General features: G+C 38.2%; 1 protein-coding gene across 4 annotated transcripts in view; it reads left to right on the top strand.

Annotated features, from left to right (window-relative positions):
- TGFBRAP1 (transforming growth factor beta receptor associated protein 1) overlaps window positions 1-16,042 on the top strand; it is a 36,925-nt gene extending 20,883 nt beyond the window's left edge. The window contains exons 6-14 of one of the 4 annotated variants that reach the window (XR_013956492.1): window positions 1,031-1,372; window positions 2,879-2,936; window positions 4,253-4,396; window positions 5,986-6,132; window positions 7,676-7,835; window positions 9,419-9,852; window positions 10,995-13,777; window positions 13,878-13,941; window positions 15,566-16,042. Coding sequence is in view for 3 of the 4 variants with exons in the window: in XM_080614328.1 (XP_080470454.1) it covers window positions 1,031-1,372; window positions 2,879-2,936; window positions 4,253-4,396; window positions 5,986-6,132; window positions 7,676-7,835; window positions 9,419-9,852; window positions 10,995-11,183 (1,474 nt within the window). In the remaining variant the exon portion in view is untranslated. The other 3 variants (XM_080614330.1, XM_080614329.1, XM_080614328.1) reach the window with 3 other exon arrangements.
- The last annotated feature ends 429 nt before the right edge of the window (window positions 16,043-16,471 follow it).

Raw genomic sequence — 16,471 nt, 5'->3', positions numbered from 1 at the left:
TTCATTTTGATTTTTTTTTTTTCACAACAATATCTCCTGCATTTCAGGAATGCTCATCTTTAAAGATGAATTCTGAATAATGACTGTGACAGTGAAATAAAATACAAATCCTGATTTCTTGCTGTTCTTCTAAAGCAAGGCCTGGGAAGAGGAGGCATTCTAGCTGTGGAAATTGGGCAGTTTTGCCATGTGTGGAAAAATCTTCTTATTTTACTCTTCTGTCACAGCATGCATTCTTCAAATGCTTGAGAAATTTCTTTTATCTAGGCTGAAAGAAAAATGTTTCATGTAGCATATCTGTTACAGTTTTCTCCTGAATAAAGTATAGATCCCCTTCACATCTGAAGTGGAAAAGCCACTCCATAGTATTTGACATAGATGGACGCCCAAGACCTGTGCCTGTACAGTAGGCTACTACTTACTGGTTAGGTGGATGCATAATAAGTATCCATGGTTCATTTTCAGAACCTCCTTAAGGAGTGAGAAAGAAGAATTTGGTATACTTCGGGGCTGGGGAAAAGGTTTTCATCATGCAAAAAGTTGTTCTGAAAGCTTTAGTTTTCTATGGAAAGCTGCTATTCTGTACAGAATAACACTTGCACAGTCTTTGTGGCTTGCCTGAAAGGGTTCACTCTGCATTTTTTTTTCTTGCCTCCGTCAGAAAACTAGCTCCCATAGTGTATGAATGAAGTCTAGGACAGGCCTAGGAACTGCACTAAGGCTATTCAGCTGATTTTTGTATATGCCACAGAACAGATGTGGGATGCCAAAAGCAAAACACTGGCCCGTCTCCTAATTCTCAGAGCTTTCAATGTCTAGTGGAGGAGAAACAATAATAAACAAGTTTGCATAGAAATTTGTTCTGAATATATTTTCTCCAGCATAGAAGGCACTAACTTTAGAAACTGACAGCCTGTTAGTGTCCTGACTCTAAGCATATGTGAGCAGTATTCCCAGTATGTTATTTTTTTGTGCCTATGTATACTTTTTCTTTCTTTTTGCTTCATCTAGTTTGACACTGTAATTGCAGAAGCGGCCAGCTTGATGTCCGGGAGCTGATCTCTCTCTACCCCTTCCTGTTGCCTACTTCCTCTTCATTTATACGGTCTCATCCCCCTCTGCATGAGTATGCGGACCTAAACCAGCTGACACAAGGGGACCAGGAGAAGATGACAAAATGCAAACGGTTCCTCATGAGTTATTTGAATGAAGTCCGCAGCACTGAAGTGGCAAATGGCTACAAGGAAGATATTGACACAGCTTTACTCAAGCTGTATGCAGAGGCAAATCATGAAAGCCTGCTGGATCTGCTAGTTTCGGAGAACTTTTGTCTTTTAACAGATAGTGCTGCCTGGCTGGAAAAACACAAAAAGTGAGTGGATTTTTTTGAGTATTGCACCTTTGACACCAGAGGGAATATTGTCTTTAATGCAATTGGCTTCTAGAGCAGTGTGTTCAGATCCTTGTAATTTCTGTGCTTTCAGGTCCAAAAGATCAACTTGGTCTGACTTACCAGCATTTAAAATGCTGGTGAAAAGGTATAAATCAACAGTGTGAGGTAAAGGAAATGCATTCTGTCTTATGCTGGTAAATATGAAGTTCACCCTGAAAGTTTCTGTGTCCAACACAAACATAAAGGACTGTTACAAATTTTGGGGAGAAAAAGATATTTGTTTGCCCTTGTGATGATATAAGAGTTGAATTGATGTGGTAGTGGTACTCAGACAGAATGAAATGATGCTTTAAAGCATGCATTACCTTAGGTGGAGGCTCTTAACCAGCTAGCAGCTTTAAAATTGTAGTTGCTTATTTGGAGAAGGAGATCTTTTAAATTGCATACTTTCTCTGCTCCCAGTGCTTCACCAAAAGGAAGTTCCTTAGGATGACTGCACATGACTTCAAATTGGAAATGCCAGCAAGTGGAGAATTGACTGTCATTAAGCAGGAAAGACTAGATAGTAAATGTGTGAAATACAAACTCTAGTCATAGGTCGTTTCTCTGTCTTAAAGTTTCTTTGATCTTTTTGAACTGTGGTGCAGTAGTAGTGGGCAGGGACATCTCAGACTAAACCATGCCACCCAAGGCCTCATCCAACCTGGCCTTGAACACCGCCAAGGATGGAGCATTCACAACCTCCCTGGGCAACCCTTTCCAGTGCCTCACCACCCTCTCAGTAAAGAATTTCTTCCTTACATCCAATCTAAACTTCCCCTGTTTAAGTTTTAACCCGTTACCCCTTGTCCAGTCACTACAGTCCCTGATGAAGAGTCCATCCCCAGCATCCTTGTAGGCCCCCTTCAGATACTGGAAGGCTGCTATGAGGTCTCCACGCAGCCTTCTCTTCTCCAGGCTGAACAGCCCCAACTTTCTCAGCCTGTCTTCATACGGGAGGTGCTCCAGTCCCCTGATCATCCTCGTGGCCCTCCTCTGGACTTACTTGATTTCATGCTGCAGTAAAGAAACAATGTTTCTGTTAGTAAAACTGTTTTAAGTAAAAGCATCATAAAAATTTGATTTAATGACACCTTATTAATTATTGGAGGAATATTTATCATTTGGAACTGTGTGTTAAATCTGTATATAAAATTCAAAGAATGGCATGGAAACCATCTCTAATTTGATATGTATTTTAAGTTGAAACTACTAACTAGAAAGTGCCTTAGAAACAGGAGAAGACACAGCCACATTTCCAGGACAGAACTTCTCTCCTTTGATTCTGAAAAAGAGCCTACAGACACTTGCTGAAGTGTAGACATGGCTGTGTATATGTCACTGCAAGCAATTATTTGTTGTATTCTGTGCTACTCAAGCCATAATGAGGTTGGTAGGAAAGATCTAGCGCTTTTAATTTATTTTTTTTTTTTTCTTTATATGCAGGTATTTTGCACTTGGTCTCCTGTATCACTACAATGGTCAGGATGCTGCAGCACTTCAGGTTAGAATAAAGCTTGTAGTGTCATCTGTAAAACATTCCAAAATGCCAGTTTACCTCTGAGATGATAAAAATCTGAGGTGCTAATTTATCTGTTTGAAAGGTAGTGATGTGTATATATGAGAAATTTATGCTAAGACTTCCTTGAATAATTTAGTATGCTAGATGTGAAAAAACGGAAGATCTTAATGAAGATGACAGCTATTTAGATGCTTGTATACTTTTGTTAAAAGAAAAACTGTGCATACCACAACATATGCCTGTACTCTTAAAAACTGACAGAAGCACTAAAATAATCAAAAGATCACGTAAAAAAGGTGTTTGAGGGACTTCAGCAACATATCCTGTGCCGATTAGTCTGTATGCATGCAAGAAAGCAATGTTGTAATCTCATGGCAAATACTGGCAGCAACTGAGAGTTTATTTCCTTATTTGATGATGGATAGTGAACACATTCTGAAAGATCTGTGGGTTTCAGGAGGGTTATTAAACCCTTTCAGGACACCCCCTTCTGGTGTCACTGAAACTAGCAGTGGTCTGTAAGCTGCACACTAAACATTTTTGTTATTGCTGTATGGAAAACTTCATCCAGAAAAATGTATGTATTCTTGATCAATAAATTGCGTGAATGTCTCTGACCATATCCAATACTTTAAGCAGTTTGCCTTACTGTGTGGCTTTTTGAGTATATTAGTCACAGTAACACTGTCAAATGCATTCAAGTCAGTTATGTAAATAGTAATTTCCTGAGCAGAAAACTAGTAAAGATCTTCATGGTGTGCAAGACATTTTTCTTTGTTTCAAGGAACAAGGTTTATTGCTGAACTGGTCTGCTAGATGTGGCACCATTTAATTCCAATTATATATAAAACCAGTCTCACAGTGTAGTTAAAGTTCTTGAGTCAAAATGAAAGTAGAGCAAAATATCAGGTTTTCTTCTAAATTGTTTGTGTCATTTGCCTTTAATCTTGCATGCACAGAATGCATGAGAAGTATACCAAGCACTGGAGAAAAGAACTGTTACCAAAAGATTTCTTTGTGGTTAGTGTACCTCCACAAAGTATTTGGTCAGTCATTTAGAATGAGAGTGTACGTGATATGGGATCTGAATTAGTTGAATATGGCAGGTGCAAAAGAAGTCTGTAATGGCATAAGTTTAGTGACCAGTGAGGACCCATACAATTGGTGTTCCTAGGAGTTCTTTCTAATTCCACAGGTGTCAGTAGATAAAACTAAGTCTTACAGTATCTTACATAAATTTTGAGTTGGAAGAACTTGTACGTTTTAAGCACTTTAATCTGTGTGTGTTTTTGTTGCAGTTATGGGTGAAAATAGTTGATGGAGACATTGAAGACTCTACACGTTCAGATCTCTATGAATATATAGTAGACTTCCTTACATTCTGCTCAGACCAAGATCTAGTGTGGAAATACTTTGAATGGGTTTTACAGAAAAATGAAGAGGTTTGTAATTAGTGTACTTCTCACAGAACATCAGTATTACTCTGCAGTGCTGTTTGGGTGTGTAGTAACATTGTTCCATCTTGATAGCTATTTGGACCATTTTTGGAGAATATTTAATGCCAGTTAAATAGTGATCAACAGAAGAAAACTTCCAGGTTTTTCAATTCTTTTAAGTCCCTCTGTTAACAGCTGCTAGTGATAATTGCCTTTTTTTCTTGAAAACAAAGTTTGGGTGATTCTGTACAATGAAAGATACAGCATGCCTCTACTCTGCTGTCATGAGACCTCACTTGGAGTATTGTGTGCAGTTCTGGTGTCCTCAACATAAAAAGGACATGGAACTGTTGGAACAAGTCCAGAGGAGGGCCACGAGGATGATCAGGGGACTGGAGCACCTCCCGTATGAAGACAGGCTGAGAAAGTTGGGGCTGTTCAGCCTGGAGAAGAGAAGCTGTGTGGAGACCTCATAGCAATCTTCCAGTATCTGAAGGGGCCTACAAGGATGCTTGGAGGGACTCTTCATTAGGGACTATAGTTGGTAGGGCAAGGAGTAACAGGTTAAACTTAAACAGGGGAAGTTTAGATTGGATATAAGAAAAAAGTTCTTTACTGTGAGGGTGGTGAGGCACTGGAATGGGTTGCCTGAGGAAGCTGTGAATGCTCCATCCCTGGCAGTGCTCAAGGCCAGGTTGGACAGAGCCTTGGATGACATGGTTTAGTGCAAGATGTCCCTGCCCATGGCAGGGGGGTTGGAACTAGATGATCTTAAGGTCCTTTCCAACCCTAACTATTCTATGATTCTATATTTTCTTTTTTTTTCATATTAGGCAAAATAATTCTCAGATCTTAAAAAAAAAAAGATTATGGCGGGTGGCGAAAGAAAATCACTTCATAGGTTAACTGTTGCTGCTGTTTCTTTTTTTTTTTTGGTAAAGGATTCCAGGGACAGGTCATGTCTCTGTACACTGGGATGTGGAATAAATAGCCTTCATTCAACATGATGAGACCTCATTGCTACAAGAGTTAATTTAATCCACCAGAATTAAAAAAGTTGCTTTGTAGCACTCATTAGTGTGGTATGCTGTTAAATGGGATGTCTGTTGCTGTATCAGACAACCTGTGCAGGTGGAACTTGTCACAACTTGATTTGTTTTAATTTAAAGCTCAGTTATTCCATGCAATGACAAGTTTCTGAACTTTTGTTTTGGTCATAATAGAAGTCTCTTGCTCTGTATGTGTCATCACACTTAATAAGGCTGTAAGCATTCTGGTCTCTGACTTCCACTTTCTTGCTGCAAAGGCTGAAGTCTCATTCTGCTGTTATGCAGATCTGTTCAGTATTTTTTGTGCCCAACACAAGGTTTATAGGCTGGATAATATATAGACTATAAATTGGGGTAGTGGAGAGAAGAGTGAGTAAGATCATGATAAGCTCCTATTACTGTAATCTTGGTGGTATTGGGTTGGCCAGGGGTTTGTGGTGTTTATCTTCCTGAGTAATGTGCTAACCAATCTGTTAGTGCGATTAAATAAGTATTTAAAAAAAAAATGTAATAAAAGTGGTCACTACTAAATGCAATTCTTTGTAGGTTGGTGTACAGATTTTCACTAAAAGGCCTTTGGAAGAACAGGAGAAAAACAACATTAATCCAGATGATATCATCAGTTGCCTTAACAAATACCCTAAAGCACGTGTTAAGTATCTAGAATATCTGGTATTGGAAAGGAAAATAGAGGTGAGTCCTACAAGAATACTTAAAGTAGGCATAAGATTCAGAATGCAGACTGTGATGAACAATTCTGATAAGAAGCCATAAGCATAATTTGAAGGTTTTGGGATGTACTCAGAGTAGGGTAGGATTGGCTTTAAGTTAAAAGTAGATGAGAAGCAGATATCTGCATTATTTTTAACTTTTCATCTCTTGTGATGGCAATACAGTTGCTTACTTCCCCTCAGAAGTTTGGATTTGGGTTTTATTTTTTAATATCTGGTTATTGCGTACTTTTCTGTTTCACCAATGAGGCTCAAACCTCCATCTGATGAGATCATGGAAGAATGGTTGAGCAACTGCTAATCCTATTGCACTATGGCAACAATGCACTGAACTTGCTAATTCAGTCGTTTACTACTAGGTATGTTTTATTCTGTCCTTCTGGAGAAGTTTGAGCAATTAGGGATAGAATTAAACCATGTGCCTCTCATTGTAAAATTCCAAACCACTCTACTTTTTGAATGTCAAAAGATGTGTTAACAAGTCATAAGTGACAGTGTATTCTACCATACAGAAGCAGCCAAACATTTTGGTGCTTGCCTATGGGACATTTTAAACACTGGGGAAGTTATTGCAAGTAAAGCAAGGAAATCAACACTGCAGAACTGATGACCAGTTCACTAACTTACATTTTTTAAATACACATGCTAGATCAATGGTTTTTTTCTGTTGCTATTGCAAATATGTCAAGGTTTATGACATGATGGATGAATGTACTAGTTTCCCATGTCATGAATATTTTTAATCAAACTTTTTGAGTCAAGCATATACAGTTCCTTGTAGAATATTTGTAATAAAAATAATTTATAATTAAATCTGCCTGCTAGTAAAGGCTGGGTTATAAATTGATTCGGTCTTTAGAAAGTCCTAGTTTTATTATGGATGCTTTAGTGAGAATGTTTCGAACAGTCAAATCATAACTTGTTTTGATGAATATTGGGAAGTGAATAACACGAAAAGCACTGTACCTTCAGAGTGCTTGTCTACCTCTGCTGGCTTTCTCAGTTATCATAGCAGAAATTGAAAAGGGCAAAGAGCATGCCTCAATATGAGAAAGAATTGATTAGATCAAAGTTACTCATTTTACAAGGGAAACAAAAGGAGAAGACACAGTGGAGGTCATACTTATATTCAGAGGAGAGAGATCTGCTTTACTGTATTTACTTTCATTAGGTGAACTTTTGAAAGGAAATAATTTTGGGACAAGAAAGGCTACTTAGAGAGTTTGTTTCTTGAAGGTGAAGAGGGGGTTAGGAATAAGGTATTTTATACTTACATTTTGAAAATAGCTGTATTAGTGAAATAGAGAATCCCATACTATAGGTATAGTGTGTCTTGTGAAGCTGGGCTGAGTAAGTTGTCTGTCTGCATGAACAAAAGACTTTGAGTAACTCTAAATAATTTAAAATATTTTTTCTATATAATTATGTAAATATTCATTGCTGTTACTGGTAGAGAGAAGGGATTGTCTTTTTTAAACTAAGCTAACAGTTCTTTTCATCTGTAGAAGGAAAAGTACCATACTCATCTAGCTGTCTTGTACTTGGAGGCAACAATTCAGCTGAAATCTGTGACCACAGATAATTGTACAGAAGCAACTGAACTGCTGCTTAAACTACGCAGTCTTCTTCAGAAATCTGATCTTTATAGAATTCACTTTATTTTGGGTAAGATGCATGTTGTCTATTGTAAATGCTCTGTGTCAGTTCTAGCAGGAAACAAGTCCTCATAAGGATAGAAAACTAAAAGATCTGGGATATCAAGGTGTACTGGGTTGATAGTCTTACCAGCTCTAACAGATGCAAGTTAATTCAGAAAGTGTATCTGTTAGTGTTGTCTTTGGTCTCCCGTAGTTCATGAGGTATAATGGTATGTTTGTCACTGCACCAAAGACAGAATACCATAACTAGCTAGAAAAAATATCTTCATACAATTTTCTTAATTTAGAGTCAGTTTCTTTTCCATGATGAGCATGTAACTTGTGACAGTCTTTTACAAATGGAGGACTTGTAAATTTAGTCAAGCGGCCTGTCTCGGTGAACTGAAACAAAGCTTTGAGGAATCTGATTACCAAGGATTTGTTTGTTCTCCATAACCTACTCTCACCCCCGAAGCTGGGGTTCATGCCAAACAAAAACACAAGCATCTTCTTGAGTCAAAAGTGCAACATATGCTTTACTGTTGGTATAAAACCAGAAACAACTGAGCTATTTTTTTCCTTAGCCAGTGCTTATAATGCCTAATTTTTAAGGTTTCATCCACTGCAACGGTGGATGAAAGAGAAATGACTTGTTATTGTACTGAAAGATCTGAAATGTTTCTCCGAAATTTCACGGAAAAATCCAGTGGATGTGGAAATAAAAATAGCTGAGTAACAACTGAAATAATTTACCAATGTTTAATGTCCCCTTGCCTTTCCAGTCAGCAAAACGTTATGACAGATAATGTACCAGTATAACAGCATCATTGAAACTCTTGCTCTTTTTCATCTTTTAATTTTTAACCAGATTTTTAAGGGCAAGAGTTACAACATGGATTATACTCTTGAAATCCATGTACCCCAAAACACAGTTTTTCTTACATGACAATTCTTATCTTATACGAAGGTGAGATCAGTGCACACTACTTTGTTCCTGCTTGATAACCAAAATATTTTGGGGAGAAAAACATTTTATTTCCCTACTTTTTATAGAGGCCTATGCCTTTATCACCTTTACTGTAAGTAGAGGATTTTCTAATTTATCTTGAAATGCCAGATGAACTTGCCATTCCCCCTGCCTGTTGCTTGAACTGTCAGATTAGATTAAGGGTTTGTTGTGTGCTTTTCTTAAAGCAAGGTACTATTTGCCCTTTGTCTTCTGTGGACTTCAAACTATTTTGTTATTTTCTATAATGTGCAAAGCAGAGGTGAAAAAGTTTGGGGCTTCATCTTAGTTTATCATACATGGTAGCAGTGTGTGCAAAAATGTGCACGACTGACATGATAGAATTTAAAAGATATGAGTGGCATTGGTTTTACAACTGTTACTTAGTAATCTCTTTATCCCATGTTTTTGGTTGCTCTTTTGTGTGGGATGTTTCCATACATCTAGGCATTCTTGTGCTAATAAAAATCTATTCTCCTTATAGCTGCCAGCACCCCTGCAAAAATAGCAGGAGTTTTGTCTGTGGGCTTGTTTGCATTGACTGTGAGAGGGAGTAGTTGTCTACTCCACTGAGTAAATATTGCCTAAATATTCTCATTTAACAGACAAAATCCAGGGCACAGACCTTCATATGGAAAGTGCAATTTTATATGGAAAACTAGAAGAACACGAGAAGGCTTTGCATATCCTTGTCCATGAGTTAAAGGACTACCATGCTGCTGAAGAATACTGTATATGGAACTCTGAGAACAGAGATGTGCAGTACAGACGGAGGCTTTTCCATATGTTGCTGTCAGTGTATCTAAATCCAGGCACTTCGGATTGTGCACTAGTCATGGCTGCTGTGGACCTCTTGAATAACCACGCTGCTGAATTTGATGCGAGTCTAGTTTTGCAGGTGGTGCCTGACAGCTGGTCAGTGCAGCTCCTCTCCCCATTCCTGGCTGGAGCAGTGAGGCAAAGCATTCATACAAAAAGAATGACTCAGGCTGCGCTTGGATTAGCACAAGCTGAAAACTTAATCTACAAATACGAGAAGGTAGGTTGCTTAGAAGCTTTATAGTTAAGTCCTTTGATATGTGATAATGAGAAAAGAAGTTTGAAGAATTTGAGGTGGTGGTTGGCCTCTTCTCCCAAGTAACAAGTGGTAGTATTAGAGGTAATGGCCTCAAGCTGCACCAGGGAAGGTTTAGATTGGATGTTAGGAAAAAAGTCTTCATCAAGATGGTGATCAGGCGTTGGAACAGGCTGCCTAGGGAAATGGTGAAATCATCATCCCTGTTAGTGTTCAGAAAACATGAAGATGAGGTCCTCAGTGACATGGTTTAGTAGTGGACTTGGCAGTCCTCGGGTAATGGTTGGACTTGATCTTAAGGTCTTTTCCAACCTGGTTGATTCTGCAATTCTATGAATTAGGCCAAAGCTGCCTTCGTGTCCTTGGCAGATATACTTACTGCATTTATTAGCTTTTTTTACCATGACTACTACATTCAGATTTAATCTTCTGCTTTCTCTGTAAAACAAAATGGAAGGTGGGGCCTTGAAATAGGAAGAGCTTTGGTGAACTTCTGGGCTGAATGAAAGTGAATCTGAGATTTATAGATTAACAAAGTTCTTGCAGAAACTTTAACAAATGTGAGTTAGCATTTTTTCACTAGGATTGAGACCTGTAAAAACTTACAACAAAGTTTACTCAGCTACTTGTTAGTAGCTTTTGTTAGTGATGAATTTACTTATGAAACTTTCTTATGTTCCTAGCTAGAACTGTGTTGTTTAAAGCTCCCAGCAAATTCTTAAATCCATTTAAACAATGGTATATCCGGCAGAATCTGTCTGGAATAAAAGTGCATCAGTGCTGAGTTTGTGTGGAGCTGTCCTGTGACCTTGTTTAGGAAGCTGCCTCAGGTTTGCAGTTGCATTAAATGTGTGAATGCTTTTCTTTATTAAACAAAGAAGAAAAACAAGGGAAAAACAAAAAAGCAATGCATAAGAGAAAGCATGAAAATGAATTAATATGAATATGGAAACTGAATTCAAGTTAAATAGTTCAAGCTGTCTTTTCCTGCTACCTTTATCATTGACCATGTTTGACCATTTGGTACAGATGAAATCACATACCATTATAATTTCCCTTCCTTCCTTGTTAGACTCATGTTTGGATGTTTTTTTCCCTCTTTTTAGGTTAAACAAAGAGGAACTCCAATTCTTCTTTCGGACAAAAAGGTCTGTCAGGTGTGCCAAAATACTTTCTGCGAGCCTGTCTTTGTAAGATACCCAAATGGGAGTATGGTGCACACACACTGTGCTGCAAACAAACATCCGAATTCAAACATGACTCATCACTCTTCCAGCTCCAGCAATCAGACTTGAAATATGTTCTGGTCCTAGTGGTTCCCAGGACTTACACCCCATTGAAAGTGGGTTGGAAAAAAGAACAAAGTGCAGCTACTTTAAGTATAAATCAAGATGAACACCTAGTCTTTGGGTTAATGGGAAAACTTCCAGTAAATATGAAATATCACCACTTATCTTTTTAATTTCTCATGAATGTAGATAGAAGAAAATTCACTACCAGAAATGGAGAGGTGCATATATAGGCTGTTCTGTATATAGTAATAAACAATTAAAGAAAATGAGCCTTCTCTTCACAGTAAGGGTGAATGTTATGGAGACAAGGCAAACAGTTATTTTAAGAAATGTCACTTCGCACTGAACGTGGTGTTGATAAGTTTGTAGAGGTGGAGATGGCATCTATTGGAGTTGGGATTCTTGGAACATTATGTGAAAAGACTGGCATCATGCAGCTTACTATCAAGACAAAAATGTGCATTGGTTATAACATTCGCTGCAGCATGTCCTCTTTTGGGCTGGATTTTCTTCCCCAGGATCACATTATGAACTTGATTTTTGCTCTACAAATCGTTGGCTTTTGATGCACTTTTCAGTACTTCCCCTCTCTCCTCTGCTATATAGGATTTAAATGTAAGCACTGGTCCATTAGGTTTCTACTCCTACAGTTACTGTAAAAAAAAAAAACTAAGTGGAAACTAATAGCCTCAGTGACGCAGCTGTGCTTAGAAGATAAAAAGAGGTCAGATTATCTGGTCAAATTGTAGTCACTTTTATATGGGGGAAGAGACCTTAACTTTAATATTGATTTATTTATTAATATGCAAATATACTGTACATACAGTTGAATAAATTGATCTTATATCATTCTAGAGTTTCTTTCGAGGCTAAAGATGTGCCTGATAGATAAGTGTACAGATTATGTGCTAAATGTTTGCTATAACATAACTTAGGCAGATGGGAACTCCACAAGAACAGGTTTTTATAACTTGAGGATGACTTTGTGCAATCAGAATAATGGAAAGAAAGTATAATTGGGAAGAAATCTGCAAAGGTGAGTTACAGAGGTACTGGATTTGTTATGTTCTGCAAAACATCCTGTAAACAGAAGTTTTTCGAATAACAACAAAGCCACCTTAACTTCCCTGATAAGTATTGACATTGCTATTTAACCATTTTAAAGCAATCAGTTTAAAAGAAGCAGCTTCCTACAAGAGAGGTTAAAAAACGGTGACTTTAAATAAAAGTATTTCAAAGTCAAAGCATTTATTTTAATCCTGCAAAGCTCTAATAAATACCAAGCATAAATACTCTAATAAATACTGACTAGCATGCAGCTGACTTAGTACAGTTGCTCCCTGTTTCAGCATTCCAAATCAGAGTGGAGACTTTCAGCAAAATGACGTATCTTCTAGATGCAGTTTTAGAAGAGGTCTCCTGTTACAGAAAGGTTGGCTTATGAAACAGCTTGGTAAGCATAGTGCTGCCCTCACGAAAAGGCAGCCAGACTACATCCAAGGGAAAAAAAAATCCACTTCTCTGTTGAAGCAAAACACCTTTGGATCATTCTCTTTATTGAGTTTGAAATTAGAAAAGTGTAGTTGTTGTGTTGGGTTTTAAAAAATTACATAAAATCCAAGTAAGGAATATTAGTGCTTTCTACTAAGATGTGTAAGAAATGTTTAGTGAAATGCACCTTCAAAAAAGACAAATTCTCCTGCAGCACTGGTATGAGCAAATTCTTCTGTCTCTTGTATTCATGGTTTTCAAACGTCGTGTATGCAGTGGGCAATGATGACAGGCAAATTTGTAGTCCCCTGTCCTCAAAATCCTGATAGAGAGGAAATGATTTTACAAAGATCTGATAAGCCTTTTGTGTGCAGTAGCATACAGTAGAAATACTTTCTTTTGCTGCATGCATCCTCAGTCTGCTCTTCAGCTATCTAATAAGGAAGTACTAAACCAAAGACCACTCTCCGTGGTTAAGACTAATTCTAGCCACTAGGTAGTGATGAACTTAGTCTTGTCAACTAGTGTTGCAATGGAATAGAGATCATACCATTCCAGGCCACATCGTAACATTGTAATTGTTGTTGCATGAAAAGGTATGTCTGTAAAAGATTAGACAATTCTTTATTAATATTCAACATTTTTCAGATTTGTATTTTGGCAAAAATCCTGCAGTAACAATAATTGTACATACAAAACATACGGAAATCACAGTCATGCAAGGTAGCATACTTGCAATCATAGATGACCAAAAGGGTGATAAATGTTAAAGTTGGAGGATTTAATTCTTTTAGCCCACCAGAAATGTGGACTAGAAAAACACTGACATTTGATGCGTGCATCGTTACCCATTTCTTTGTTACATTTCATACTAGAACTCATTCGGATGAATTAATATGGAAGTCCTATGGTAACAAAAAGATAAAGCCCACATGTGAGCCTGAGGTAGAGCAAATTGCTCAGCAGGATGGTGGCAGATGGAAGATGCTCTTCCAAGTGTGCATACAGCACTTGAGCAATTGGAATGATACTCGACCAGAAGAGATATCAGCCTTCAGCAGAGTGGCATGGGATGCTGTACTTTATCACCAGGAAATTTATGAAAGGTCTGCATTCAAATTTCCTTACGTAGGGCAATTACAACATGCCTTTTGGGTAGGAGAACCTCGTATTGGAGAACCTGAGTTCATTCCTCCTTTCATTTAGGCACTGTTGGTTTGCTCTTTCTCGTTGTATGTACCTGAAGTCCTGGCACAGCATTGCTACTGTGGTAAGTTCTTTGTATGGCTGCAGCAGCAAGGAGGGAATGAGTGGTAATCCAGTTATTAATTGCTGACTGTATACATAGAGGAGGAGAGGCAGGAAAGAGGAATCTTTCTTTCACCGTCCTTCTAGTTTGGAAATCAAATGGGTTCTGGGAGTTCCAATGTGATGCAATCTTTTTCTCTCCATTTAGGAAATGTGGTGTCTTAAACCTGCCTTTAGAGAGAGGAGATTCTGACAGACTATTTCTTCTTAATTTAGCTCTTGCTAAATTGTGTTTGTAATTCATCTCTCACATTTAATTTTTTTTCTCCCCATAAGAGGCTCCTCCAACTTCAAAAGTGTGAAAAACAAAACAGTAATGCAGATTTTTTTTGTTTTAATGTGACGGTGTCTGTGATTCAGGACATGATAAATGAGATTAGTCTCACACAGATGCTTTTGCAGATGTTAAGGAATGTTTGCTTAACATGTAACCTCTAATTACAGAACTACTGCAGCTCTGACTTTTTTAGCGTTCTTCATTAACAGTTGCTGCTACATATGAAAAGCACTTGTTAAATCCTTTTCGTATCTCCACGCTTCCTTACATAAAAATTACCTGTGCTGTGTATATCTCATCATTTGCAGTTTTCCCACTAAGTCAAAAAAGGAAAATTACTAATGAGAAAAAATTGCCCAGAATACTCAAAGTGTGGAGAAAATAAGCGGTTGGGTTTTGTTACACAGAGAGCACCACAGCAGCCTCTGAACTGACTTCTTCAGGCAGCCCATACTGTGGTGGATCAGGTCTGCACTGGAGTCTGGGTTACGATGAGAACCTCTCTCTTGATTTCCCCCTGCTTCCAGTTTCCAAAAGCTTCCCAACCTTTGTTACCTAATAAATGTCACTCTTTGAGCACTTAAGTGACGTGGGTTTAAATCTTCTGGGTGGACTCCTGAGTACATCTGTCTTCAATAAAATGTCGCTTTATTACGTCAACTACATGAAACCCTACTGATGTCCAACTGTGGAAAGGTGGTGGTAAGGATGGAGTATACGTATGTTCTTCCAGACCTTCATTATGTGTTGGAACACACAAGCATTATCCAGACTGCTGAATCTTTATAACAATGCCTGTGCTTTGCAGGACTTTTATCCTGAATGACATTAAAAAATACTTTATTTTATACTATTGTATCAAGAAGCAATCTTTTATTCTGTTGTCCTTTCCCATTTGCTGCAGTCTCTATTCAGCTCTAAGCATTTTATTAACATCCTGCTGTTTATAATAAGCAGCAGTGAACACATTTCCATTGTGAGCTCTTCTCCTCTTGCCTGTATTTACTAATTAATTTTTCTCTTGCTGTAAAACACTTTGGGCTTATGCCTTGTGAACACTGATAATTAAAAGTGCTGCTACTTTTAAAGGGAAAAGAAGTTAATGACATTCTGTAATGTCTGATTGATTACAAAACTGAAGTTCCCCTGCAGTAAATTTGTTCAGATGGAAGTTTTTAGCGTTAATGCTTTCTGACTTAATGGTTATGTTGGTGAACATATGCAGCAGTATGTGGAATGTACAAATGTATAAATATGTTGATTTTTAATAAAAAAATCTTTTAATTATGTTTCTGTCATTCATTCCTAGGTGTATAAACCCTGGGATGTGCATGGCCAAGTGAAGGAGAAAGATTCTTCAGTGGTAATTAGAGGATCCCTTTGGGTGACTGACAGAGGTGGTCAGATGGAAAGGCTGAATTAAGCAAGATAAACAGGTGTGCTTAGGAACTAAGGAGTTTTACTTTGGGGAAGAACTCTTACTTTGGTTTACCTCTTCCTTGACCAGATCTGGGGTTTTACAGATTTACAGTGGCTGTGTTACAGATTTGAAAGGTCTTGATCTGTCTCTGTTGCAGCTGAAGCAATCCGTTCCATGATTAAAGCAGACAGTTACATGAGAGGTCTAATTAGTAACGGGTGCATGGGCATCCTGGAGCAATGCAAACAGAAGTGCTAAAACATTTTGAGGGGAAGACTGTGAAACAGGGCTGGTGTTGATCTAAGAGCATGGGCTGGTACTTGAGAGAAGTAAATGCGTCATAAGTATTGGCAATGCTGTGGTCATCTCCTGGATACCAAAGGCAGGTTGTGCACTGCGTACCTGGGGAACTGGCAGGATAAAAATCCAACAGAGTGGGAGCTATAGTGAAGAGCTCTTGTTTGAAGTTCAGGTCTGTGTTCACTTGGCAAGGTTTCTACAGCCCTACCAGGTCCAGTTTGTTTCTTTGGCTGAAGAAAAGGCTGTGGGCACATTTGGGGGTGCTCAGGACACTTACAAAGGGTGTTCAGGATGCAAAGCTTGGAGTGCAGCATGATGCTAAGAAGAACTAAAAACATCACTGCAACAAACATCACTTCCATAGCTCAGCTAGCAGGACATACACCCTTGGAGAGAGCCCTGGTTTGCATTTCTCCAACCATCTGTGCAGTCAGTGGAGGAAAGGCAACACAAAGTATTAAAAAGAGAAGGAAGGAAAAAACCAACTTGACAGTT

The sequence above is a fragment of the Psittacula echo genome (assembly GCF_963264785.1).
Source record: "Psittacula echo genome assembly, chromosome: 3".
Classification (NCBI taxonomy): domain Eukaryota; kingdom Metazoa; phylum Chordata; class Aves; order Psittaciformes; family Psittacidae; genus Psittacula; species Psittacula echo.
The sequence above is the reverse complement of the archived record's forward strand: the minus strand, read 5'-3'. Positions and strand labels throughout refer to the sequence as shown.